The sequence below is a fragment of the Seriola aureovittata genome, chromosome 7 (assembly GCF_021018895.1).
Source record: "Seriola aureovittata isolate HTS-2021-v1 ecotype China chromosome 7, ASM2101889v1, whole genome shotgun sequence".
In the NCBI taxonomy this organism is placed as follows: domain Eukaryota; kingdom Metazoa; phylum Chordata; class Actinopteri; order Carangiformes; family Carangidae; genus Seriola; species Seriola aureovittata.
In genome coordinates this window covers 20,901,197-20,928,343 of record NC_079370.1, presented here as the reverse complement: position 1 = coordinate 20,928,343, position 27,147 = coordinate 20,901,197, and the positions used below count along the sequence as shown (strand labels likewise).

The 27,147-nt window shown below is 39.2% G+C and overlaps 2 protein-coding genes across 3 annotated transcripts; one reads left to right on the top strand and one right to left on the bottom strand.

The window, feature by feature from the left end:
* Positions 1 to 233: 233 nt before the first annotated feature.
* On the top strand, positions 234 to 8,516 carry sdha (succinate dehydrogenase complex, subunit A, flavoprotein (Fp)). The gene is made up of 15 exons (XM_056381468.1): positions 234 to 329; positions 1,035 to 1,115; positions 1,395 to 1,556; positions 1,754 to 1,897; positions 2,440 to 2,604; positions 2,744 to 2,892; positions 3,009 to 3,133; positions 4,660 to 4,828; positions 5,000 to 5,195; positions 5,308 to 5,479; positions 5,786 to 5,904; positions 6,182 to 6,293; positions 6,422 to 6,552; positions 6,859 to 6,972; positions 7,057 to 8,516. Exons 1-15 carry the CDS (start codon positions 267 to 269, stop codon positions 7,141 to 7,143), a joined length of 1,989 nt encoding a protein of 662 aa, XP_056237443.1. The 5' UTR covers positions 234 to 266; the 3' UTR covers positions 7,144 to 8,516.
* Positions 8,517 to 11,389: 2,873 nt separating this feature from the next.
* Positions 11,390 to 26,330, bottom strand: si:dkey-33i11.9 (synapse differentiation-inducing gene protein 1-like). 2 transcript variants are annotated; one of them, XM_056381503.1, is made up of 3 exons: positions 26,027 to 26,330; positions 24,741 to 24,971; positions 11,390 to 12,534 (listed from the first exon to the last, which is right to left on the bottom strand). In XM_056381503.1, exons 1-3 carry the CDS (start codon positions 26,171 to 26,173, stop codon positions 12,382 to 12,384), a joined length of 531 nt encoding a protein of 176 aa, XP_056237478.1. In that variant the 5' UTR covers positions 26,174 to 26,330; the 3' UTR covers positions 11,390 to 12,381. The 2 variants fall into 2 exon arrangements, with proteins under 2 accessions (XP_056237478.1, XP_056237479.1); XM_056381504.1 differs by having other exon boundaries at positions 24,741 to 24,968.
* Between the last annotated feature and the right edge of the window lie 817 nt (positions 26,331 to 27,147).

Here is a 27,147-nt window from a genome sequence, read left to right as displayed (position 1 = left end):
GCTACAACGACCGAGGGTAATTCCTGGGAATCCCCTTATACAAAAGCCCCATTTTATGCGGCAATTAAAGATTGTGCATGTTTAATTGGATATATTAAACAAAATAAAATGCTTTTTAGAGTTAAAAACACATCAGTAAATATTTTTGTGTATAACCATTGATTGCAACATAAACGACACCCCCGTTTTCGGAGAGTGGTTTGGTCCAGTGCAACAGAATATGTGATCCTCCGTCTTGCCTCAGAATCGGTCCTTCTACTGACAACATGGCGAGTGTCCGTGCCGCGTCCCGTCTCCTTTCCAAGAGGGTGCTATCTAAAACAAAAGCAGTGAGTTATAACAATTGGGTTTCAAATCTTTCATTCATCTACACGTTCTCTGATTATGCGTGCCGATTGCCTTTTTCCTGCTGAAAGGAAGAATTTTGCTGCACTTCAGCTTTCGTAACCGGCGCATTGTGACTTGCGTAACCAGTGTTATGTAGCTTAGGGTGTTTCAATGTGACACCATGGAAAAAAGCCATTATAGCATATATTTATGACATAATACAACATAATATATAGTTATACCATCTGCTTTTCTTTCACATTATACTTTGTGAGTAATGTTTTTAGTAAACTGTCAGCGTAACTGAGTTATTCCGACATGTTTATGACAGTTACTTCAGTTGCCCTTGTGGATAACAGTTTTAGCTGCTGCATTTTAACCTGCAAAAAAGATTAAATGTAAATATCTTTAAAGATAACTTTCGTTTGTAATTTTTTAATGATACCATAGGCAATTTAAACGACCATCAAGTGCAAAATATGTCATAAATTTGCTCAATAACATGTTATTGTGTGATATTTATGCTCAATTATCCATTGTTATGGGAGTGTTACTAGGACTGATTTTAAGTTTGCCTTTTAATATTTGAATAAACGTAACGGTATATGTTAATTAGCGGTGTATGTTATGGCTAAACAAGTATTTTATTTTATGATGTATTTTTCTTTAAATTCGACTCTTATCTAAACTGTTTTCTTTTGTGCCAGGTCCCTGCTGCTGCAGTTCAAGGCTCCAGGAACTTTCACTTCTCCATCTATGGCAAGAAAAGTGCCAAAGTATCAGATGATGTGAGTTTGATTTGTTCTTGTATTTAATAGGGTAGTTCATATGGATACATGATAGGATACAGTTTTTTACATAGGTAGACGTGTTAATTTGTATGTATTCATTCTTTTCTATGCATCTGGTGTCAGTATCAAAGTTACTGCTGTTTCATGTACCATGATGGCTTCAAATTTGCTTTTAATTATGCAAACTCGCAACACTCCGTGACTGATATTCGAGATCCAGCTTACAGTGTGTAAAAACTGGTCTTTACAGTAACTTCTATCCTTCGTTGTCTTCAGATCTCTACTCAGTACCCGGTTGTGGATCATGAGTTTGATGCTGTGGTGGTAGGGGCTGGAGGGGCTGGACTTAGGGCAGCCTTTGGCCTGTCAGAGGCTGGTTTCAACACTGCTTGCGTCACCAAGCTCTTCCCCACCAGGTCTCACACTGTCGCTGCACAGGTACAACAACATATTTTGCACTTTCAGTTAGGAGAAAAATCATTTCAGCAAGCTCAAATGTTTCTGTATGTATTAAAGTAGAATTACAAAATAAACATTCTATGGATTTGTTATGTCAATGTAAGATTTCAAGTAAATAAAATCAGCAGTAGCGCTGTATCTTTTAATGAATTGTTGGATATTGACTTGGCTCACAGGGTGGGATCAATGCAGCTCTGGGCAATATGGAGGAGGATGACTGGAGGTGGCACTTCTACGACACAGTAAAGGGATCTGATTGGCTGGGAGACCAGGATGCTATTCACTACATGACAGAGCAGGCTCCTGCAGCTGTAGTGGAGGTAAGATCTCACATACGCATACACACCAGTGGTAAGGTTAGCTGGCAAAAACTGGGCTTTGACCAGTAAAAACATGAACCAGTTAAGTATACAACATACCGTTATGAAAAACTCCCAAAAGAAAACAGTTGCCTTATTTATCTTGGGTGGATTCGGCTTTTAAACCCCTTGAAATTTTGGAAAAATAATTGCATATATTTTGAATCAAAATCACATCATCACAGCAAATCACCTGACAGCATCAAGTCATCACTTTCCTGACAGTGACATTAACACGTAAATTACACTGTTACATTGTCTTAATCAATAAAACCAGTAACGAAGATGAAGATGATTTTTTTTTTAACACTTGCTGATTAAGTTTGCAAGGCAAGATTTAATTTTGATACATTTGAGAAAAAAGGTTAAATAGGGTTATGGTGCCTAAAGGTCAAAGATGAACTGGCTCAAATTATAAATCAAATCCCTACTCTCCCACCCAGGATTATCAACACACAATAATAGCACATTATAAGCTCATGTTTCTCTCACGTTTGTCCTAGCTGGAGAACTTTGGCATGCCGTTCAGCCGCACCGAAGATGGGAAGATCTACCAGAGGGCCTTTGGAGGTCAGAGTCTCAAGTATGGAAAAGGAGGCCAGGCTCACCGCTGCTGCTGTGTAGCAGACAGAACAGGACATTCTCTACTGCATACACTTTATGGACGGGTAAGTACACACACACACACTTTCCTACTTTTTTTTTTTTTTTTCTGACTCAGTCTACGCATAAAGAAACCAATTCTTCTGTGGCAAACTATTTAGTTGCACTTCACGTTATTCTTCTGCCCTTCTGTCTTCTGCTCAGTCGCTTCGTTATGACACCAGCTACTTTGTGGAGTACTTTGCCCTGGACCTGCTGATGGAAAATGGAGAGTGTAAAGGAGTAATTGCTCTCTGCATGGAGGACGGATCTATTCACCGCTTCAGAGCCAAGAATACTGTCATTGCTACTGGGTAGGCCACACTCTCACTGCTCTGTGATGTCATTACCATAGAGAGTTGGTTTGAGACCACCAACATTTCTTCATCTGTGTTTCTTTGTTTAATAAACAAGGTCTGTTTCCTTCCAGGGGTTATGGAAGAACCTATTTCAGCTGCACATCTGCCCACACTAGTACAGGAGATGGAAATGCAATGGTGACCAGAGCTGGACTGCCCTGCCAGGATTTGGAGTTTGTACAGTTCCATCCCACCGGTGAGAGAAAGAAACTTATTAAAGTCAGACGGTAGTTCTGCTACTGAAGCATTAAAGAAGCAGAGAGAAACTAGTATCTTGTTTTGACAGACAGCGCTTGAAAACTTTGTCACTTATAGTAATTTGAACTAATAGAGGTATTCTATCAGTGACAGTTCAAAGTCCACAATTGTATTATCTAGCCATAATGATGTGATAAGACAGTGTATGATTAGTGGGAACTGTGTTTCCCTCTCTGTCTGTTTGTTCTTCGGCCATGTGATTAATGTCATTCTGTGTTCCTCGTTGAGTTTCAATGTCACTACAGACGAATTAAGATAAATTATAAGATGTAAACACTAATTATCTTTAGTTGAATCCATAAACAACTTGCTGCTCAAGTGATGAGAGATGATGAACAAACAAGTCCTTTTGTTCCATTTATTATACGAGACAGTAACACATCTAGTTAATTTACTCCCAAAGGACTTTTGAGTTACTGAGGTACGTCTGTAGTGCTCGATTCTTAAATCAAGTTGATCCACGAGTCTGTTCAGGTTAGGCTGTTTACATTGAGCTCTAAAAATGGATCTCGGTTGCATAAAGACAAGGGGTCATTTTTATTTTTGTTCCTGCTGGACATTTGACACCAGACTGTATGGAGTAGCCCACTGATGTGGCCAATGGGAGGGTCCCACAGGCTGAGCCACAGGTCATTGAGTTGATGTGCAGATTTTTTTTGTCTCGCCTTTTTCTATATGATGCACTAACTTCACATGTTGTTTCAAGTACATGGTTGGATAAATGCTGCATACCTTACATTGCTAAAAATATTTCAGGTACCTAAAAATGTATTTGACTGTGAAGATTTCAGCTTATAGATTCAGATGATTATAGACTTTATCAATCACCAAATGTCGAGCACACTCTTGCATAAACTCACAACACCGACCAATGACCAAAAAGCTGTAATAGAAACACAATCAAAATAATTTTTTTAATGCTAGAATAGAACAAAGCTGATGGGGCAATGTAAAACTATGTCAGCATTTCAAGAGTATTATATGAGAAAGAACCTTATTTCCAATGTTTTTATACCTTGCTAAAAATAAATTGAGAGGTAGAACCAACACATTCTTCTGTTGCTCGATGGGATTTCTGGAGAATTGTGTCAGTATGGTGCCATAACAATAATAGCAATAAAGCTTTGAGGATGTTACAATGTTGACCTTATGCTTCATTGATAGGAATGTTATTTAAATCTGTTACATTAATCATTCTTAGGATTACTATCAAGTATTGTCTTTATAAAGATAACTGTTATTTAATAATTTACCCTATAACCACTCTTGTACGTGTGTTATTCATTCATCAACATTTGGATCAAATAGCCTGTTAGATGTCTACTGTATGTTACCATAGTAACCCGGAGGATTGATCTCACTTAAAACTGGGATCAAAGTGATCCTACTATGACACAAGTATTAACATCTATTTGATTTTTATTGTTCATAAATAAAAACTCGATCTCGTGTGAATCCCTACAGGGATCTATGGAGCTGGTTGCCTGATCACAGAGGGTTGCCGTGGTGAGGGCGGTATCCTCATCAACAGTGAGGGAGAGCGCTTCATGGAGCGCTACGCACCCAACGCCAAGGACCTGGCTTCCAGAGATGTGGTGTCTCGCTCCATGACCATAGAGATCAGAGAGGGCAGGTATGGACTGGATATGCATGCATGTCTGTGAGATGTAAGTTTGCTAATTTTTTTGGTCTAGAAAAGTCTTTCTCTCGAAGTAGCAAAGTTGAAACAGCTAAGTAAGATGCTGGTGTTGCTTTTTTTTTTTTTTTTTTTTTTTTTAATTCTGGTCTGTCCTTCTTCCTTCAGAGGTGTCGGTCCAGAGAAGGACCACGTGTACCTGCAGCTTCACCACCTGCCTCCTCAGCAGCTGGCCACAAGGCTGCCCGGTATCTCAGAGACGGCCATGATCTTTGCTGGAGTCGACGTCACAAAAGAGCCCATCCCTGTCCTGCCCACTGTTCATTATAATATGGGTGGAGTACCCACAAACTACAAGGGACAGGTAGGTTATATTTGCATGCACACACATTCCCTCCTCACTCGCTATAAAGTACTCCATTGTGAGCATGCCCCCAACAGAGTGACACGCCTTTATTATTTTTTTTTACCATCAGGTGATTACTCATAGCAACGGACAGGACAAGGTGGTTCCTGGACTGTATGCCTGTGGTGAGGCGGCCTGTGCCAGCGTCCACGGTGCTAACCGACTGGGTGCCAACTCCCTGCTGGATCTGGTGGTGTTCGGCAGAGCCTGCGCCCTCACCATCGCAGAGGAAAACAAACCTGGTGAGCACCTCCGTTAATGAAGTTTCTTTTCCTCAGATTTAACACTAGATCATTAATGATGCAAAAAATGGTTGTATCACGTAAAACCATTCAAAAGTAAAACTTTCATGACTGAAAATGTCCTGTCATATTTCCACTGCTCATTTAGATGTACAGAAAAACATTAATTCTCCTTCCGTCTTGATATCAGATAACAACACGACTTTGTCAACATTATTATGCTCCACAGGGCAGGATTATATCTGATATCAGAGTTTTAGTGCACATTGCTTCACCACTGACCCTGGTGCTTTGTTTTCTCTGCAGGAGAGAAACTGTCGCCTCTGCAGCCCAGTGCAGGAGAGGAGTCTGTGGCCAACCTCGACAAGCTGAGGTTTGCCAATGGAAGCCTGAGAACCTCTGAGATCAGGCTCAACATGCAGAAGGTACACACACAAAGATGCACACAAAGAGAGAACAGTCACTAATGTTGTGCATTAGGACATTTATTTGGAAATGTGTGAGCAAAGGTAATCGAATGTTACAAAAGGTCGTATTCAGTCACTCTACATTAGGTGCTATGCAGCAGTAAGACATATTCTGCTGCTGCTGTGTTTTTGAGGTCCCTCACAGTATCACCTGACCTGAGGGGACTCTGTGTCGAAGTCCCTAACAAACTTGTACAAGATTAAATCATGTGTGTCTTCCTGCCTCTCCATTCAGACCATGCAGGCTCATGCTGCAGTGTTCCGTACCGGCTCTGTCCTGAAGGAAGGCTGTGACAAGATGGATGCTGTTTACCAGACCCTGGATGATGTCAAGACTTTCGACAGAGGTACTACACCAAGTTGTCTCCCTGTTTCTGTGTGTATTTACAGATCCTTGTGCGTCTGTCTGCAAGTTGTAGTTGTTGTCCTGTCTGGCTTACACTAAGTGTTTTCTTTTCTTCCTCTTCCTCTCCAGGCATTGTGTGGAACACAGACCTGGTGGAAACATTGGAGCTGCAGAATCTGATGCTGAACGCCGTCCAGACCATCCACTCTGCTGAGCAGAGAAAGGAGAGCAGGGGAGCTCACGCCAGAGAGGACTTCAAGGTCTGTGTGAACACAGTTAATCTGGGTTGCAGTATGCGTTTCTTCATTCATTATTCTTGCAGTTTTTTCCCCATGCTTCTCCTTTCTGTCACTGCCTGTACTCTCCTTCTCTTTCTCCTTTTTCTGTGCTTACCTTCCTCCCAGTGTTTGCTTTTCTTTTTCACTATCTGTTCATTTCTTACCTGAGTTTGTGTTTCCTATTGTATCGGTAGATGATTGCAAAAATCATGAAGAACCAAGGAGAAAAAAAGATAGTTGACCACAGCCACTAACCCCTCTAACATTATTCCTTAAACTATATTCCAGGACCGTGTTGATGAGTATGACTACTCGAAGCCCCTGCAGGGTCAAGAGAAGAAGCCATTTGAACAGCACTGGAGGAAACACACTATGTCCTACGTCGATCCCAAGACTGGCAAGGTATAACCCGCACCTCCTCAGTGTGCTCTCTAACTATAAAGGCTCATGGTGTCAGTCATATCTAATATACCTTTCCAATCACAGGTAACCCTGGAGTACCGCCCCGTTATTGACAGCTCTCTGGATGAGCAGGACTGCGCTCATGTCCCTCCCGCCATCCGCTCTTACTAAGAAGATCTCCTCTCCTCTCCTCCCCCTGTCCCCGTCCCTTCCCCTCTCATCTCACATCCATCTTACTCGATTAATGAATTCTCATTTAACTATTTAAGAAGATACATTTTCTTTCTGTAATCGAGATGGCATTTTTGGACAAATTATTATGCTTTTGGTTGCACAGTTGTATCCTTTTAGAATAGTAAATACAATACTGTCTTGTCAACTTCATCCCTTCGTGTCATGTTCCTGCTCCTCTCCTTTTTGTTTTGATTTAATCTGTGTGCAGCAGATAACTTCAACATGGTTGTGTGACCTCTCACACTGCGTGAGCTGGTTTTGTAAATATCATAAGACAAGTGAATTACTATGGATTTTTCAGCCTCCAGCTGAGGAACAAAAACAATGGAGAATAGTTAATGTGTTGCACCACTCGAGCTTGGCTTTTTGTGTGGACACCATGCTTTCATTTCCTAGTCTTGCATTGCATTTAATGCTTCTTGAATCAGAACTTCTCTCCTTTGGCTTTCTGAAGTGAAGAGATTGTGGAAATGATTGTAATGTAAAATGCACCCATCACCATCAAGCCTCCAGAGAGAAGTTTTAACTATGTAAATATTGCATAAATGTACAATAAACATGGCAACATATACTGTATGTACTTGTTAAAGTATAAGGTAGTCTTTTCTCATTCACTACGGCCTTCAGTTTTGAATAGTTGTTACTTCTTGTGATACTTCATGTGTGTGGTTTAAATGATAAAATACATATATCTCCTGTTGAGTAGATTAAAAAGTTGATCGACTTAATCAACCTTAAGCTTATCTATAGTTCTTTACTATAAATGTTAACCAAATGAAGCAGCTTGAATCTATTTATCAACTGTTGGAACAATGACTTCTTTCTACAATTTGCTGTTGTTGTTTTCTCTGAGGATAAATTCCAGTAAGGGTCATTGAAGTGCACAGAGCTGTTGGGCTTGTTAGGTTGCAGGAGAAAAATCCTCCTCCAGAAGTTATGAATTCTGAGCCCAAACATCAATGCCAGCTCTTAAGTGGTGCGAGGGAAGCAGCGATACGAGTGGTTTCATTTGAAAGAAAATTGCGTGTGATTGAGAATTAATGGCCGATTCACACTAACTGGAATTTACCACATTGCCTGCAACTCCACAAATAACTTTGACATTTAGACTGAGAGATTCGCTCAGTGTCGTCACTTGAAGTTTTGAATAAATTCACATGCCGTGCTTCTTGTGCTGAATTGTTGAAACGGTGACTTAATTTATTTGCCTGTTTTAAAAGAAAAAAGTTTGAGTTCATTTTCTTCTGGTTTTGCCATTTGTACTTATTTTCACATGTTCAATAAAGTGTAGACTATGCATAGAAACAAAAGCTCTTGGTTTGTCTTCATCTGATGGGCAAGGGGTGGGCAAGTCCTCCTTCCTGTATGTACGTCAACAACATTGAGTTTTGCTCAGACTGTTCCAGAGGTTTAGAGTCGTCATTAAGTCATTGTATTGTCTATTTTTGTCCACTGGGGGGCAGCAGAAGCACATTATTGAGCAGCAGGGATACACCGCTATTAAAAAAAAAAAACAGCATGTGTGTTGGTACTCTATGGATGCCCACTTCTAACAGCTGTTAGTCATCTTTCCTCAGCGGTGTTACCGTTTCACATTATTCTGATAAAGAGCAGGGAAATGGTGAGTGGTGCAGTTCATCTCTTACAGCTCACTGTGGCTGTTTTTCCTTACAGGAAATTCCGCAGAGAAAATCAATAATCACAAAACAAACAGTGAAGTAACCTGAGCCTGGCTCATATCCTGACCAGCTGAACCCAGGAAGGTCAGAACACACTTTCTATTGGCACAAGGGAACGCACTGGCAGGGGAGCAGGAGAAAACAACTGACAGATTATTTTTATGCAACACCCTTTTTTGAATCGGCTTCGAGCTGAAACATGGTCATCATATGATTTTATGAGGTTATGTTTTATTACAAGTGAATAAGGTAGCCTACCTGCCAGACAAAAACAGAGCAAATATTAGAGGAGCGGACACTTTCAATAGCAGTCATTACAAAGTGGCACTTTCTGAGAAATCATCTAATTTGATGTTTGTGGTTTCATTTGGTTAGAAAAAAGCAGCTGTGTGGTTGAAAGGTGTTAAATACAAGAAACATATTTTAAGTGTGTGTCCTGGTTAATTATTCGGCAAGGATGTACAAGCCTATGATAAATACAAAAGATATTTGAAAAGGAAACATCTTATTCAGAAACTACAAACTGTCCTCACATAACATTGATCATGAAATGAAACCTACTGTGGATTTAACCACTACTCTTATAAGAAAACAAAACCTACTTCACAAACACTGACACCTGAGGCAGACGGATTCCTGTAAATTTCAACAGATACAAAGGAACAAACCTATCCAACCACAGCTCCTTACTCTTTGTTGAGCAGTTCACATCATCAGAGGGAGGGACTCCTGCCTGCTCAGACAGGCTGTCCTGGATCCTTTAAGGTTGACTGTTATTAATGGCTTCCGGGGCGGATGATATGGGCCTGCAGAGAATTATTAATCACTAACAACTGCACTTTCACTGAAGCACTGAGCTAAAGGAAGAAGAAAAATCACATCCACAGCAGAAGACCAACGCCACATATGATGGCATGTATAGCCTCAGCAGTGCTTGACCCTAGATGGGCTTTAAAACAGTGTCGACTATACAAACACAACTTCAACAGAAAACACCAAAGATCGGCATTGAATACATGTCTGATTATGCTTTTAAAAAAGGAAAAAAAAGATCCCAGTTCTTATCCATCGATACAATTTACTATAATAAGTTATTCATACATTAAAAATAGGGACAAACCAGTTGTATTGGGTCATCATATTAACAAATAAATCCAGAGCGGACATTTAAAGGAGAAAATTAAACATGTTTGAGCAATCAACAGGCAAGACATTAATATATCTATCATAAACAAAAAGCTCTCATAACAGTTTAGGGTGATTGCAAAAACTATATCTATAAAAAAATAAGCACATTAACCTGAAGTGATGTTGACCCCAGTCACATTTAAAATCGACAGGAAAAAATAAAATGACACAGATGATTAATGTGGACTCAGTGTGTTACAGTAAAACATTTGGCATCTGTCTCAAGTTCATTGTTAGAGTGATAGTGTAGACCATGGTGATGGCTGATATGGCTGTAGATGAGCATGTAGGGAATGAAGAGGAGACACTGTGGAGGATTGGGAGAGTATGTTTTTTGTATTTTTCTTCCAAATTCTTGCAGGATGTCCAGTTGTGTCCAAAGAAGCAATACAGGTCAGAAGACTTATAAAATGGCATGTCAAACTTTGCAAAGTGAAATCCTAGAGGAAGATTACCTACAATAAGAATGATGGCTATGACAGAAATGCAGGTTTGAAATTACATGGTCACAGGGAGGGATGGTGGCAGGGAGAGGAGGGGTCAAAAAGAAAGAAGAAGAATGAGTGAGTGAGTGAGTGAGTGAGTGAGGTAAAAGAACAGGAATAAGCAGGGAGATGGGGAGGGAGGGAGGGAAGGAGGGAGGGAGGGAGGAGGAGAATGTGATTACGTAAAATGGAAGAGCAAGTAAATGGTGGGGATGTGAGGATGTGGCTGGGAAAGAAGGAACCTAAGACAAACATGTACCGTAACAGCCTTGGAACACTTCCAGTAACTCATAATGACTCCCCAAACTTCTGCCCATATTGATATTTCATCAGACCAATTCTTTACAGGAAATCAGATTGGTTAATTCTCTTCTCTTACACAATTGACATGTCTCAGTGTGAGAAAAGAAATCTGTATTGACACTAAAACTATTGAAGCGGGTGCAGTGTCTGCACTTTAAACATGCTTTTACTTAAAACAAATTGTGTTTTCAATTCAACATAGCAAAGTGGTAACTCCCCCTCCTTATTCTCTACATGATACATCTACTGTACCTTTGAAAGAACACTGTGCAACAAAAATGGCACGGTTACAATGTGAGGCACCAGTATTTGAAAGCCCATAAGGAAATCATTTGCATGATTACAGATAGTATATCTACTGTCTAGAAAATACTGTATTTGACAGAGGCAGATTAAAGCTGCAGTTTTATCTATTCCAAACTTCCTCTCTCGGCTTTCCAGCAGTAAGATAAATGTTCCTGCGACAAACCTTGTTAGGCTCTGGCACTGGTCAGACAAAAAAATGATCCAAATAGACCAGACGGCACATGGTTTTTCTCTCAATATACTTGAACTTTATTTATAAAGAAATTTGTAATACAGTAACATCTTTCTTTTTCAGCTTTGGTTAAGAAAAGAACATACAGACATTGCATGACAAACAACACCCAGGCTAGTAATAAATAACACACCACAGCTTTCATAACAGAGAGCCAGAGCCAGTGATTGAGCAACTGGCTGTGTCAACCATATTGGCTCCACTGTAGCGTGTTGCTAAGTTTCAGCTGATTTTGTGAGAAGCGGCGCATTCCTGTTCCTTTCCCTCTGTATTGTGCACTCTCAGATCAGAGACTCATTGATGACAGACAGACTCAAACTTTGCTTTTTTTCACTTGTTCAGCACGAGCCGCACAAAGCCTATTTTTGGGCATTACTTAGTTTTTAAAATGCTATTCTTTATTAGCATAGTTCTAAGAGGGTTAGAGGGTGTTAGTGCATATTTACAGCAAACAATTCTGATGAAAAGGCAGCAGTATTTCTCCCATCGTACAATCAGGCAAATCTCTTTAAATTGCAGAATTGACAATGATTTGCAATTTGAACACATGTAAAAATCTCTTTGGATAATACTTGAAGTGTGCATGTGTGGCAGAGCAACATTGAAATGAAACTGGCCTCTTTAGGCATCAGAGTTGAAAAACATTTTTCATAAAAAAGAAAAAAAACATGTATATTTCTGATGTGTGATAACAGAAAGCAAATCACAAACACAAAAATTTTGCTGAAACATGAATCTTTGGAAAGTTGTAGTGGCTTGGAGAGTAATGGATTACATAAAGAACTTTTGCGGTCTCTTTACATTAAGTGGCCAACAAATTTAAAAAATAATATCAATAACTTTTAAAGGTCTTGTAGCTAATCAGATGACTCAAGCTTTAAAAATGTCCCAATAATAATTCCTTCTGATGGTTCCTAATCTGGTCTGATTATCTGATCTAGCGTATGGGGACTACAGACATAGAAAAGATGTTGAATCAAATTTAGCTGGTAAAGGCTGCCACAACCACTATGTAGACAATGAGGAGAACAAAGGACCCGATACCGAGTCCCAGGGCCACATGGTTCAGTGTCCTGGCCATCCTGCTGCTCCGATCTGCCGCGTTCCGGTCCCCAGTGTGGTTGGCTTCACGAGCCTGAAAATGAGAACAAATATTAGGAGATAGACTGAAAAGCTGTGGCAATAAAAGTGCACCACAATAATGGGAGGATTTTCCATAAAAGGAAATACAAAGATTGTTTTATTAACAAGACTATGTCAAAACATAGATTATACAACAATTAGTTCCGACCAAGTAATCTGATTGGACGAGAGGCATTACATGAGTGCTGATATAGAGTGCAACAGCACTGGGACTTTTAAATACATGTGTTACAGGTGTTATATTAATTGTTCTATATTAACTATCTTAGATTGTAACAAACTCGGCAAAGATGAAAACATTTTCAGAAATTGGATTAAATGATGTATGGTCGTCAGAAGAGAATGACGGGAAGAAGCCTGAATACTTCAGCGCACATCTGAGGTAATGTGTAGACAAAGTAGCAAGCTAGTGTGCATTGTGCAGGTCAGGAAAATGATTATGTGTTGGTTAGCAACAGTCCAGTATCAGTCCAGTTTTGGAACTATTTGTGTTGGTGTTGACAAATAAATGAAGAAATAAACAAACAAATCATAATCTGTTCTTACTTATTTAACTTATAGTTAAATGACTGAATGACTGAATCACAGCCATGCTGATATTCAGTACAACATCACTCCCTCTCGTGTGATATTGCTTAAATAAGGCTGGACCTTGTGTGGTCAGTGTGTGAAAATGAGGACGTAGTTGAAAACTGTTGTGGAACCGCTGTAAACAACTGACATCATCGCGTCCTATTTGCATTCTGCCTAGTGTCAGCTGGTTTCAGCCTTTTATCCTTTTGCTTCTCTCCTACTCTCTGTGCTAGCATATACAGTATTTTAATACAGCAGAATTCACAATAAAGTTGTTGTTATTTACATGTTTTTCTGTTTCTGTGGTCAGACAACGGGACAAGTTTCAAATAGTGACTGAAATGCGGCCCATTAAAACTACATGTTTATCCTTTCCAAGTTGCCGCTCTGCTGCTGCTAAAATCCTAATTCTATAACCACAACACCAAAAACTTAAATTAAAGACACAGACTATGAAGTGACTTTGTCTATATTTACTTGTAAAATAATCACTCAGAGAGAAGGTTAGGAGCAACGGGATATTTTTCTTATTTTGTGTTTCACAGTCTCTGTCTGTTGTGGAAATTGAATGAATATCATCACTAATAAATACACAAAACACAGTGGTAGATGATGATGATGATGATGACGAAAAATATTGTACAATATAGTGAAATTTTCACTTACACAAGCAGAGTGACAGCAGAGATTCCCCCGAACAACAGTTTTTTTGCACCATTCAAGAGAACAGAGAAACCTCTGTCCTATCGGCTTAGCTGACACTAACCCATGATAGATTTATAGCCAATATCTTTAAGCACTTGGCCCCTATGGAGTACCCCCATACTGACACATACCAAAGAATACTTGCAAATACAGCAATATAATTACCAGTAATACTATAAAATGAATACAAAATATTATAAAAAATTATAACCTCACAATAGAAAAATAAACATATTCCTCCATATTCTATAGAATGACGTCCTAGCATGGATAAAATGATGACTCATAATTACAGATATTATATAAGGATGTTATGTAAGTATCTTTTCATGGTCTTATGTAAAATATTTTCAAAGTATCTGTGGCTCCATCCTCACAGCAATGCATTATTTACAAATACACCTTTCCCATTTATTTGCAGCTAGAGATTTTCTTTATTTTATTTTAATGCCGTCTAGACTAGTAGATGTTTTGGCTCATTTGACCTGTATATATTTTAAGAATTAAATAATAGATAACATAACGTCTGACCGTCTGATGTATGAACAACTTTTGCATCATCTCAAATGTTAAAGAAAGCCAGAAGAGGGTTAGCCTAGCTTAGCATAAAGACTTTGAAGCATGAGCACAGGCCAAGGCTGGCTCTGTCCAAAGGTAACAACTCACTCTTGATAACAATACTAGCAATAACAATAAAAAGTTAATTAGTGATTTGCAGAGGTGCTGGTGGGCAGATTTATTTATTTTTTACCTTTGGATAGAGCAAGGCTGTTTAACCTTGCTTTTGTTTTTTATGCTAAAGTAATGGTCTCCTGGCTGTAGCTTCATGGTAGCTTTGTTTGCAGACCCAAAAAGACACGCACGCACGCACGTACACACGCGAGCACACACACGCATTGAAGCAGAAAGGTCCATGAATATTTCTGTCTCTGACTCTCTACGCACTGCTTAGAGGTCAGCTGTTGGACAGCCTGAGCTGGTTTTCAGTGTCTTCTTAAGGATTTTTTAACAGGGCAAGTACTTGTAGGATCTTAAAGGATCATTTCATTTCAGAGGGAACCTTGCAACCACTATAACTGTTTGACAGTTGAATATCAGAGAGTAAAAATGTCTTTACATATGGTTCAAAGAGTGGCTGTGTTCAGTGATCTATGATGCTGTACTGTTTGCTGTAAAACAACTGTACTTGATGCGAATCACATTACTCAAACTACAACTATTACAATGAGTCAAAGGGGAAAACAAAACCAACTGAAAAGCTTCACCACCGTTGTGAATCCTATGAGCGGTGTACCATCCTCAATCAAAGACTAATTCTAGGAAGTGAAAGGTAATTTACAACTGTCTATAAAACTAGCTGTACAGTTATACTGAGTGGCTTATCTCTTAAAAGCCATTATCACAGATGAGCATGTGTATCATATTTATAATTTCCCCTCTACACCAAAGTAGCTGAAATCTGAGAGCAGTCAGAAACAGCACAACTCTGCTCTAGTTTAAAATATGTGTGCCACATTTTATCAAGTAAATTCTGCACTGAATGCTATAATTAGTCCCAAATTACATAATTCTTTATAGGGAACTTTTGGTAATTATTAGAAAAAATATGCATAACTCCCTTTAACAGGGAATTAAAGGGAAGAGAGACAACAGCAGAATTGCTGCTTGGATGCATTCATATCCTGCTAGCCAGTGTCCCTAAATTGTATTATACAGACTGATGTGCTTCTGCTTAAATTGTATTTGATGCTTATTGGTTCAGTCCTCTTGATGCTGCTCAACTGGCAGCCTGTCTATCTTCATTCCTGTGAGTGGGTCTGTCTGGTAAAGCTGACAGAAGAGAAGATGGAGCAGATATCAAAAGCCTGCTGGGCCTTTCTCACACACAAGAAGACAAAAAAAGTCATGGTTGCAGAATAGTCCAGCCTGTTAACTCAACGTGGCAAAATTCAGTGCTGGATATCAGCACTGATACCCTTATTTGATTCAATTCACAAAGTCCAGAGGTTCACTTTGAGTACAGACAAGGCAGAAAGTGAAAGGCTGCTCGCTAATTCCTCTGCACTGTTCATATTGCCAACACATCAGCCTGATGTCTGCAGACAGCTGCTAGCTGTTCTCTGTTAGCTCTCCGACAGGGACACACTGTATAAAGTAGAGCCCATACACTGCTTGTCAACAAACAGAGCTCAGATCAGTGTGCAGAGCTTTTCTCAGTCTGTTCAGTCAGTTCGATCTCTGGATTTGCTTCAAAATGTCCAGAGTCGACTAACCATCCTGAATCACAAGTCCCCCTGCGGCAGATCCACATATAGACTGTAATTATTCACATCAATTTATGGGACTGTCATGACTCAGTGTGGCTCATGTAAGCCAGCTATCATCCATGTTACTCTTTAACTTCTTTAACCTCTTTTTTACACAGGTCTTGTAAAATTTCTGTCACACTCACTGCAACTCTGTCTGTCATTCACTCCACACTCTCAACATCACTTTAACATTTGCTGGAACATTCCATGATACCTCTGCAAAACATCCCCCACCCCTAACCTTCACTCCCATGGTGACCACACACTCAACTCTGAGCCTCTGATTGGCTGATGGCAAAATCAAAGGGGGAAATGCATTCCACTCTGTGACACTGCTGTCTGTACCTCTGGTTGAAACACATGTACCTGTTTTCATACTAAAGACAGTTATACACAGATGCAGAAACACAGGCTGTGTGTTCTGTGGATAGTTCTTAGCTAACCACGGCCCAAGTGCTGTTGTTTACGTAGCCTGAACAGGCGTCGACTCTAGCCTATCGTCTTTTCAGGGACGCCTGCCTTTTCAGAGTGAGCTCTGTGTGATTTTTAACTTCAAAGGTCCATTAGGCTGGTCTTTAAAATGCCCCATCTGGGATTTGTTACAGTCTGGCTTTCTATGCTCAGGCCCACCCGAGGGCACCAGCTTGTGCCTGGTACTTGCCCTCAACAGAAAAAACACACTACATGTTTATTTACTACATGTTTATTTTAGTTGTTGCTGAGACTCTGGATGTATTGAAACATTGACTGTTGCAGACCAGGTATCACAGTGACTCATTGCTGGGATGAGCGGGTTGCTTGTTTCATTTTAAAGCTGCACCAATACATTTTTTGTAGTCATAATGGATCGAATTACTATATGTAATGTAGAAGGGGTCGCGCGCAGTGATTAACCCTTGAAATATTATTACCTGACTATGGAGCCTTTCAGTGTGTGCGCACCTAATGACACATAGTTAGCAACTAGAGAGTGAACATCGTGGAGCATTTAGCAGCCAATAATTAATATTGGACGTAAATTCATTAGGACACAAATCAAAATCCAGTATTAAGTCCATGTCATGAATTCTAGTGTTGTTCAATATCTGCTTAATATGTAAATAGGCGACTCTATGCTGATACGACAGCCATAAATTCTCTGTACTCTGGTAAAGCAATCTAAGTACATGACTGTAAGTGTTGAGTGTTACTCACTGGCAGTCGTCAAGCTTACATAACTTACATGTTAACCCAGGTTAGAAGTCAGTCTAAAGCTACATTTGTAAAGTCATGTGAGTTTTAACTAGGTGAAGTGCTCAGATGAAAAGGTGTGTGGTTACTCTGCTCTGCACAACACTCAAACCTCAAACACACATGATAAAGATAAGCAATGCCATCCTGTTGCAGTTAGGCAGTAAGTCATACTGAACTGGGAAAACCCTGTCAAACAAATATTTACATTAACTGTGGTCACGGTGTGTTTATTCAGTATTTCACCGTACCTTCAACTCCAACACAAAATACATATGTTTATATTTGAAATACATGAAGGTCAATCAAGATCAGGAGACTTTGCTTTAGCTTACATTTTACTCAACGTCTGTTGTGTTGTGTTGGTGTACTGTATGCCATTTCCCTTACAGCACCCCATGCTACAGAGTTCATCATGACCTTTTAACCATATTGAATGGCAGGCAACAGGTGTTTGCCTTCATGTTGTTCTCAGTGGTTTAACATGTAGCTGGCTCCACTGGGACTTTATATCTAAAACTGGCAGTGTAACTTGATGCTATGCTCTAGAATAACAACGCTTTCTTTAATATCAGTGATAGTTAGCTGGGTAGTTTTACATGGCTCTGTTCAATCTCTGCACCTTCCAGGGTGAATTATGAAATCACATCACAACAAAAAAATCAGAGGAATGAAAAGTTGATGATGGACAAGCTTTTGTTGCCAGTAAACTTAGTCTGGACCCTCAGATCAGCAGGGAGCTTTCACATGTTCATTCATGGTAAATTGGTTGGTTGTTATGAATAGTGCGGTATGTTAAGAAGAGCAAGAGGAAATGATCTCATGCTGTGAAAATGGTGACATGAATGGTTAATGTTTAATGGTTAAATTACAATTACAGTGCAACAATTGCCTGCCTTGAGGGCCATGATGTGGGGTTAGAATCTGAGTTTGTTATTACATTTGTGTAATAAGCATTAATGCAATGTTGCTGGAACTACACAAGCCTGTAGGCATGTGTGTGTGTGTACACAGTGACAATATTGTAAATGGAAGTGGTTCTTGGCGGTAAAAGAAAAATCTTTTTCAAAATAAAATTATTATTTCGAATGTGAATTATTTAATCTATAATGCGTGATTAGCTATTTTCCTATACTTGTCGATGATAGATGTTGTTATTGTAGTAGCAGAGGGTTCTGCAGAAGGACAGGAAGTACTAATAATGGCTTCACAATGTAAGGACCCCTTCCAGTTACTGCCTGGATGTTCATCCACTGTCAATAAGAGCTAAGCTGTGAGGAAAAGCTGATGTTTTGGGAAACAAAGAAACGTTTGATGACACTGCCATAGAAGCGAGGAGAGGCTTGGCACTAGACAGAGAGAGAGAGAGAGAGAGCGAGAGAGAGCGAGACAGAGAGAGAGAGAGACAGCACTGATGTCTGACCCTGACAAAAGTATCACTTGTCTAGATACTCCAGTGTTCAGCTTTGCAACTCTCAAAGTTTCATCCCGAGTCCAACAGAAAGTAATTCTCATTTTCTAGACATTCACAAAAGAGTATATTGTTTTTCTCAGCAGTAAGATGAAGACTGTGGATTTGAAATCAACATTACTTTTGCTTCCTAATAGACTGAGGCACTTTTGCTCTCTTGTCCATAGTGGCTGAAATGCCAGAGAGAGAATGTTAAATGGGACAGATTCTAGCAGTAAGCTCTGTATCTCTCCAACTCTGCCTTCTCCTTGTCTCATATTTCCACTTTATCTCATTGCCCTCTCTGCTTCCTTTTCTGTTTAGCTTTCCAGCTATAATCTCCCAAGCATGCATGCACGCAGTTTGACATGCACCCAACCCCAAAAATGGCTCTCTTAAATGATCTCCCATAAACTGTCACCTCGGACTCTCTCTTTCTGTCCCTCTTTCCTTCTTCACTCCTAATCTCAAAGTCTTTGTCGCTCTCTCTCTCTCTCTCATCGCTTCCCCTCATTTTTCCTCTGAATCTCTCCAGGCTCCATCTCCCCTCAGTTGAACCAGCTCCCTCATAATGCAGCCACTTTACAGAATAATGGAGACACAAACCACACCCATCGAATTATACAAAACGACTCAGTAGAGCATGACCAAGAACATTTTCCTCTCCCTCCTCTCTGCCACTATTTATCTTTCATTTATCATTTCCATACTGACAGACAGATTAGATCCTCATGACTATGTGACGGCCACCATTCATACTACTAACAGATACATTACATTTGACTGAAACTATTCAGTAAAACAGAAAAGTCAGTGTCTGTGAGTAGAACTGCAGTGAAGACAAAACTGCAAACTAGGGCGAATATCATGTAACGCCATACATATGTGAATATTACATAGTGAAAAATTAATTTCCATGAGCAACAAAGACAGATATTTGATAACAGAAGAAAAAAAATGGGGAAATGGTTGTGTTCCTGGCTGCCTGCCTCATTTGCTCATTTGGTCACACACTGTGAGAGAATTTATATGAAGTTATATGAACATAATGAGACGATGAAGCTCCAACAACCAAAAGTTTCAGAGTACTGTGTTTCTGTTTCTGAAGGGAAATTCCAACACCAGTGTTTGTGCGTTTTCAGTTTTTCCTCACACTTGGCTTGGCATATATATGTGTGTTTGACTGGGAGTGGGCTCATTCGACTCAGAGAATGAGAGTGGGCGACTTTACCACTTTGCCAGACACATTACTGAGACAAAGGAATGGCCTGAACGAGTGACAGAGAAATATAACAGCGACAGGAAAAAACAAGAGAGACAGAAGTCAACATTTGTACGTAAATACACAAGTCTGACTCTCAGGAAACACAACAGGAACACAACATGGGGCTACACTGAGAATCAACTTTTCAACAAAGCAGTATTCAATGATGATTACAGCGTTAACCCCCTAGATCCTTGTATTTCCCTGGAAGACACAAGAAATAAACTCCCCTTTTCCAAGGAGAAGTACCAGTGGGAACCCAGGATTTAAAGCCTGTGTGCTTGTGTCTTTGTGCACCATTGTGTTTACACACTGAGGACAATGGTTCATATGGAAACACCTTCTCCTATAACATCATTAATGCTACCGCACAACTGTTGTCTAATGACATTCCCGTCAGCCTCTGCTGTACTTTGTTAACATGCAACTTTAGCAAATGTTGTCATACGAACCATTAACATAATATGGTGAACCTGACAAATAGTACCTGCTAAAATTTAACATGTTGACATTATCAATGTGATCATGTTAGCATGTTTAGCATACAGCCTCCCAGGTTGCTGTTCTAACTAAAAACATGACCACATAATGTAATAAATAAGAAAAAATACCATCAGAAAATAAGATTTCATGATTAATTATATCAATTCTGTGTTCCTTAGATAATAAATGTTTCAACCTTTTTATTGGTATACTTTTCCATGACACCTGTTATGATAACCTAAAGCTTTACTAACTCCCAACCAAAACAATGAGATCCTCCAGTCACCCAGGAGCCACTGACTCATAAGCGCTGAGGTAGATTACAGTTTACAGTGTTAGTCTTATCTACTGACTGCCACTCAGAGGTGTTTAAATGCTTCATGGAAATGACAATCTGTTACAGCTGTGCAGACCACAGCCAAGTTGTTACAGTATGTACACAGCTTTACCCAGCTACTTTTTATTGTTCTTGTTCCCAGGCGACCAAACGACCAACTGCAAATATAATTCAGTTATCCCCATTACTGCTGTGCTCTGCATTGAATGAGTGGAAGAAGCTATTTTGAAATGTGATACAAATGAACTTCAGAAATACACTTTGGTCACTTTGGTACCAAATACAATAAATCTATTAAGCTGACATTTCACTGTCCTATTTAGTGATTTATTTTCTTGAGGGCACATCAGGCTAAAATACCTCAGATAAGTAACTTTGGGACTCGTGTTTTTTTCCAAAGCTGCTCTGCTTACCATTCAAGCAGCTACAATCTCACAAAGAGGATGTCCAAAGGAATGGGACTGTTCTTGATCTGGGAATTGTTTCCATGTGTGCGTTTCAGTCTCCTCTTCCAACATATGACTCTACAAGGTAATGTTATGGTGGATCCTGCAAAGGTTATTTCATATCAAAAGTACACTTGTTAGGACATGTCCACAGAGAGCCATTAAGCAAGATTATAAGATGGATGTTACAGGACAGGACAGGACAGGACTGGAAGATAGAGGTCTGCTGGGGGAGGTTACTATAAAGGGACCTGGATCATATCTGCAAAGTAAGCTGGAAATTATTTCATTGCAGAACCCAAAAAGCCTGTGATTTGCTGTAGAGGAACAACACATGAGTTCAGGTTAAATAACTGTTGACCAACTGTAGAAAGAAGAGGAAGCTCAGAAACAACAGAAACAGATTAAGTCACAGTGGGAATTTTCCACTAGGTTTAACGCAACTTAGCTAAAGTTTAAGTTCTGTTTTTAACCTTTTGGGGGACATGTTTGATCTTGTTATGTCTGTTCCACAGCCACGACTCCAGGAGCCATTAAAGATTCGGATTTTGGAGTTTAACATCATATAATTCTGTGAAAGTCCCTGTACTGACCTGCAATGATGCATGTAGCAGCACTGTGCACTGTGGGATCTTCAATATGACTACATCTCCAAAAGATATGATGTTCATGTTTATGTAATGCAGGAAACCACACCAACATCCATTAGCAACACTAGTAATTTTCAGCTATCATTAAAGCTGGTGATATGAATTCAAGGTCTTTTAATACGACCCTTTTTAAGGTTCACTTGATCTAAATTACAATAAAGAAAACATTGCCAAACAATGACAAACAAAGCTAACACATGAATCCGACTAATTATTTCATTCCAGCTTTTGGTATTTGATAGTTGACACACAGCCCTGCATCTGGTGATATCTACCACTGCGTTTTCTGAGAGCTGAGATATCTGCCTCCACCCAATACAACAGAGGAGAGTAGAATTTCTGCTGTGATGGTCACAGGTTCCGTCGGATAACGAATTTACTGTTTTTGTGAGGATTAGTAATGTGTAATTTTGGTGAACCATCCCATTAAGCCCCGCCAGAATATAAACATTTTTACATTTATAAGGGTCATTTAGACACTCCATTAAACAACGTCATGACTTCACTAAATGTGAAATACATAAGTGAACAATTAGTTGAAAAATAAAATATAAAAAAAAAAAATAGCTGTGGGTAAAATCTTTTTTAATGTTATGAGGAACTTTGTGATGATGATTCACTTTAATAGAAATCTTCTGACAAAGTATTTCAATCCTTTTCAACCAAATGACAAAATCGTGTTTCTGCTTTTCAGAATCACAACTCAAACCAGAATACACAGACCACATACACACGCTGCAAAAGGTCCCTGGGGTTAAAAGACTCTCAGTTAAACTTCACTTTACACAAAGAGACGGTGACCAAAACAGCTTTTTATCTCTTAAGGAATATTGCCAAATTATGGCTGTTCCTATCCCCTAAGTTTAGTTTACGTTATGGTTAACTTAGTTTGGTTTATCTTTCCCTGCATCAGGGTGGAGTCAGCTCAGTCCTGTACTGTAAGAGCCTTGAAAGCAGAAGCAAAAATTTTCTGTTTCTATTGATGCAGACTGACATGTCATGTGTGTTGTTTTCAACTGTTAAATACTTCTAAAAATAGAATTAAACATCTGCTGCTATAGCAGCTGTTGGTCAGCAGTTCATACCCTGACATACACACAGCCTGAACACAATGTAATACACTGACTTTAGGAGCAAACAAAGTACCTCATTATATGGTTAAGTATTTACAGGCTGCATGCATGTGTATAAACATACATACAGGCCTTCAGGAAAATATCATCTGCCTAGTTTCACATTCTTCAAGCGCAAGCAGCAAATGACTTAGCAAAATGTACAGTATGTTTTTTGCAGTGTACAATTCAAACCATACAAAAAATTACTTTATCAAAGCCGATTTCTGGCAACTTTAAAGCTTCAAAGTAGTCTACTTTCCATGTGCGAGTAACTCTTTAAATGTTTTAGATTTGGCTTTTAACTCGTTTAAAAAACGTGTAGGAAGTCACAAAGGAGTTTTTCCTCTCTGAAGTTTTAAGATCGACCTCATGGAAACAATCAACCAACTTTTGTGTACTTTTTTCGACACCATACAATTCCTGTGATTCACAGTGTGAAAACCAACTCATTAACTTTTTGAAATACGTCACGAAACGAAAACACATGACTGCCAGTAAACTGAAGAATCAGTCCTCTCTCAAGTATTAAAACTATGTTCCATGTCATACTGATAAACTATTCATGTTTTTGCTCAACTCTGGATTGGAGTTTAACAATACATAGCAGTCATTCTTTTGTATTGATTAATTCATTTCCACCACTGTAACTACTTTGGAGAGGAGGAAATCTGACACTGTGATGGAACAGACATTTAGACCAAGAGGAGAGAATGTACTATTATTACAATTACTAATACTAATAAAGTCCAAACAGACAAAAACTAAGCTAAAAATCCATGAGCCAAACAGTAAAGTCAAAAATCTCTGTCTCTAAGTCTAGATTGTTATCATGTAATAAAAGCTGACGGAGTGAGTGGGATCCTATGGCAATTAAAAATATATAACTCAGGGCAGGGGACCTCTGAGCTAACACACCATTCACGACCACCAAATGTCTTTGTCAGTTTTTTGTTGCCATCATGTGCCATCTCTTGCTCACTTACCTCCACTTCCTTCAGCTACTCATTTCAGACGCAATAATAACAAAAATACATATTTACCTTTTGACTAAGACTTTCCATTTATTACATTATCTGGTCTGTAGCTATAATACATGAATACCACTGTGGCAGAGATAATACAAGCTCATCGCTAAGCTATTCTTTAGAAGGGCACGTTTTTATTACTAGAACAAAGTAATTTGATAACTGCTACTGCTACTTTCTTTCCATCTCTGCAGTAATTCCTTTGGTTCTTCTTATTTTGTGGTGACCCACTGTCTTCAGAGTAGTTTGATTTTTTGGTCAGCACTCATTTTTGATTTTGGTTTTTGTTTGTAAATTTGTGATACAGATTGTTTTTCTTTATTAGTATGAATGTATTTTGCTCAGCTGTGGGGTGAACTCTAGAGTCACAAATTTTCAGAATTAATTGACTCAGATCTGCGTTTGTGGTGAAAAAATTTTTGTTTGACGTACCGGTTTGTGAAGAACTTACGTTCACTTTATTACGAATACCTGTGCACTTGTTTATTTATGCTATTATCCAATTAGCCAATCATGTGACAGCAGTCCAACGCATAACGTCATGCAGCTACAGGTCAGGAGTATTAGTTTGCTGTTTCTGATGAAGTGCTTGGTGAGCGACTCAAACTCACTATGATGGAGTAGATGAGGGCAGCAATTCCAAGAGGCAGGCAGCAGCACAGCATGGTGAAGATGGAGTAGCACAGGTAGTCGTTCACAGGTTCAGTCAGCGGGCCTCGAGTCACGTACACTGTGGGCTGGACAGTGACGGTGGCCGGCTGTGCTGGGTACTGCTGCTGACCCGCGGGATACGGCTGTCCATATCCTGCACCCCCATAAGGTGGAGGAGGTCCGAAGCCCTGCTGACGACATACATGAAACACAACTCACTTTCAGGTGAAAGAGGATGTCATTAAAAAGTCTGTGTGTGTGTGTGTGTGTGTGTGTGTGTGTGTGTGTGTGTGTGTGTGTTAGGAAAATCACAATTTTTCCAACAGTGTGTGTGGTGTGTGTGTGTGTGAAAACAATTGCATGGTAAAATGGCAAAAGCGAAACTGTGCAACTACCTTAAATGTAAATAATTACACCTGTGCTTTTCCTGTTTGACAAGTTCATTTCATGCACACGTTTGTATTGCACTCAAACTTTCATCCACCCACAAGATACATTACATTTACTTACTTTTTACTTTATTTATATGAGGAAACCTTGTGTATGTGTTTTACTGATTATTTTTACAACGTAAATGACAAAAACTAGAACTTCAAAAAGACCTTTTAACCTAAACCGACTAAATAGCCCCCGACTCCCATCGGCGTTTTCACTTAAAAAAGATGTTGCTTGGGATATGTGATTGCTCACAGAGGAAGTGAGAGGTTTAACAGTTTATTTTTACCACAAAGGCACAGTATGTTTTTTTTTTTTTTTTCTTTTAGTTTTTAGGTCACAGTGGTGGTCTGGTACAGGCTTACATCAAACATACCATTATTCGTGTAAAATCAATTTCTATATTAGTGCTGAGTTTGATTGTATCTTGATGGGATCCAAATTCACAGGTCTTTAATTAATAATCTCCAGATTAATTTTTTCCGTGTGAGCCAGACAAGCCTATCTAAATACCTACAACCCCTCTACGATAAAAACAAATGTTACCATGTACTTCAGTAAAAACCGTAATAAGAAAATAAAAGCTTCTAAAATATATTTTAATGATAATTATATCGGTAAATCAAAGTTCAAACTCTATGGAAGAAAACTGCGTTAAACGTGACATCGGCTTGCTGTCGTGTTCAGCAGGGTTGAGATTTTGTAAAAGAAAAAATACTTTCTCGTTAATTAATGTTTTTTTTTTAAACCATATAATTACTAGTAATTTACATTAGTCTTTATTTGTGATGCCGGATATTGGGAAGCTTACCTGCATCTGTGGTGGGTATGCCGCGCCGGGGTGAGGGTACCCCGGGTGGGGGTTGTCAAAGTAGGCCGGAGGTGGCACCTGGCCCATGGAGGACTTCTCATCACCGTATTCCTGTGGAGGAGCGCTCGCAGACTTACTGGGGTCCATAGTAATAAACCTCGGTCTCTATTTCCCTTTAGAAGAAAAAAAAACTCCCTGGTTCACGTTTTTTAGTCTGAAATGTTTGATAGTGAATTCCAGCTGCAGACATCCAAGTTTTCTCCAAGTTCGATCAAATGTTCTTATTAGAGTCAAGTGACGCAGAAGAAATAGGAAACTCGACGTCGCTACTTTCAAATTAAAAGCACGATTGTAATTGACCCAAGAGCGAAATTTCATGAATATACTTCAGGCTACTGAAGCTATATTATGTCGTAAAATCTGATGAAAATGGATGTTATAGACTAGAAAAGCGCTATATAAGTGTCAATTTACCAATTACCATATAATGTTCTATGAACATCAGTGCGGGACAAATCTTGATAAACAAAATACAAGTCTAATAAATATCAAAGAAAATAAATCGAAGCACTGATTTTGCAGAAATGTAATTGCCACAATTACTATCATCTTCCTTATTAAAACAGACTATTTTATATATCTAATATAATCTGTAAATTTACCGTTACCCTTGTAATTATCATGTGTATTTTCTGGATGTAAATGATGTTGCTGTTGCTGTATAAAGTCTCCATCCAATGAAAATGTTGATATAAAGAATTTGACATGTAGGGGAGTCGAGTTATTGTTATACTTTCAAATGTTCTCCAACACATTTGGTACACAATGGCTTTATCGTTTAAAAATATTTCAGGCATTTATTTTTAAAAAAAAAGCAAATTCATATGATTTCCGGTCCCATTCTGGCTACCGGTGATTAACTTGATGTTACCGTCTGAGCCAATAAATGCAAAGGGAGGGGCCGAGGGTTAGGCGTATCACAGCATACTGCCCAACTTTAATTGGGAAACAACACGAAACAGATGGGATTTGTTCTTGTGGAGATATGGCTGACAGCCAGCCTCAGTGTGTCCAGGCGTAAACATCCTCCGAGAGAAGCCATCAGTCAAGTCATGCTTCTC

What these genes read in the sequence shown, in the direction of transcription:
- sdha (XM_056381468.1), top strand. Translation starts at nt 267, where the DNA reads ATGGCGAGTGTCCGTGCCGCGTCCCGTCTCCTTTCCAAGAGGGTGCTA. An exon ending in TGCTATCTAAAACAAAAGCA is followed by an intron (nt 330 to 1,034) that starts GTGAGTTATAAC and finishes CTTTTGTGCCAG; the next exon opens with GTCCCTGCTGCTGCAGTTCA. An exon ending in TCAGGCTCAACATGCAGAAG is followed by an intron (nt 5,905 to 6,181) that starts GTACACACACAA and finishes CTCTCCATTCAG; the next exon opens with ACCATGCAGGCTCATGCTGC.
- si:dkey-33i11.9 (XM_056381503.1), bottom strand. Translation starts at nt 26,173, where the DNA reads ATGGACCCCAGTAAGTCTGCGAGCGCTCCTCCACAGGAATACGGTGAT. An exon ending in CATACCCACCACAGATGCAG is followed by an intron (nt 24,972 to 26,026) that starts GTAAGCTTCCCA and finishes GTATGTCGTCAG; the next exon opens with CAGGGCTTCGGACCTCCTCC. An exon ending in CCCTCATCTACTCCATCATA is followed by an intron (nt 12,535 to 24,740) that starts GTGAGTTTGAGT and finishes TCTCATTTTCAG; the next exon opens with GCTCGTGAAGCCAACCACAC.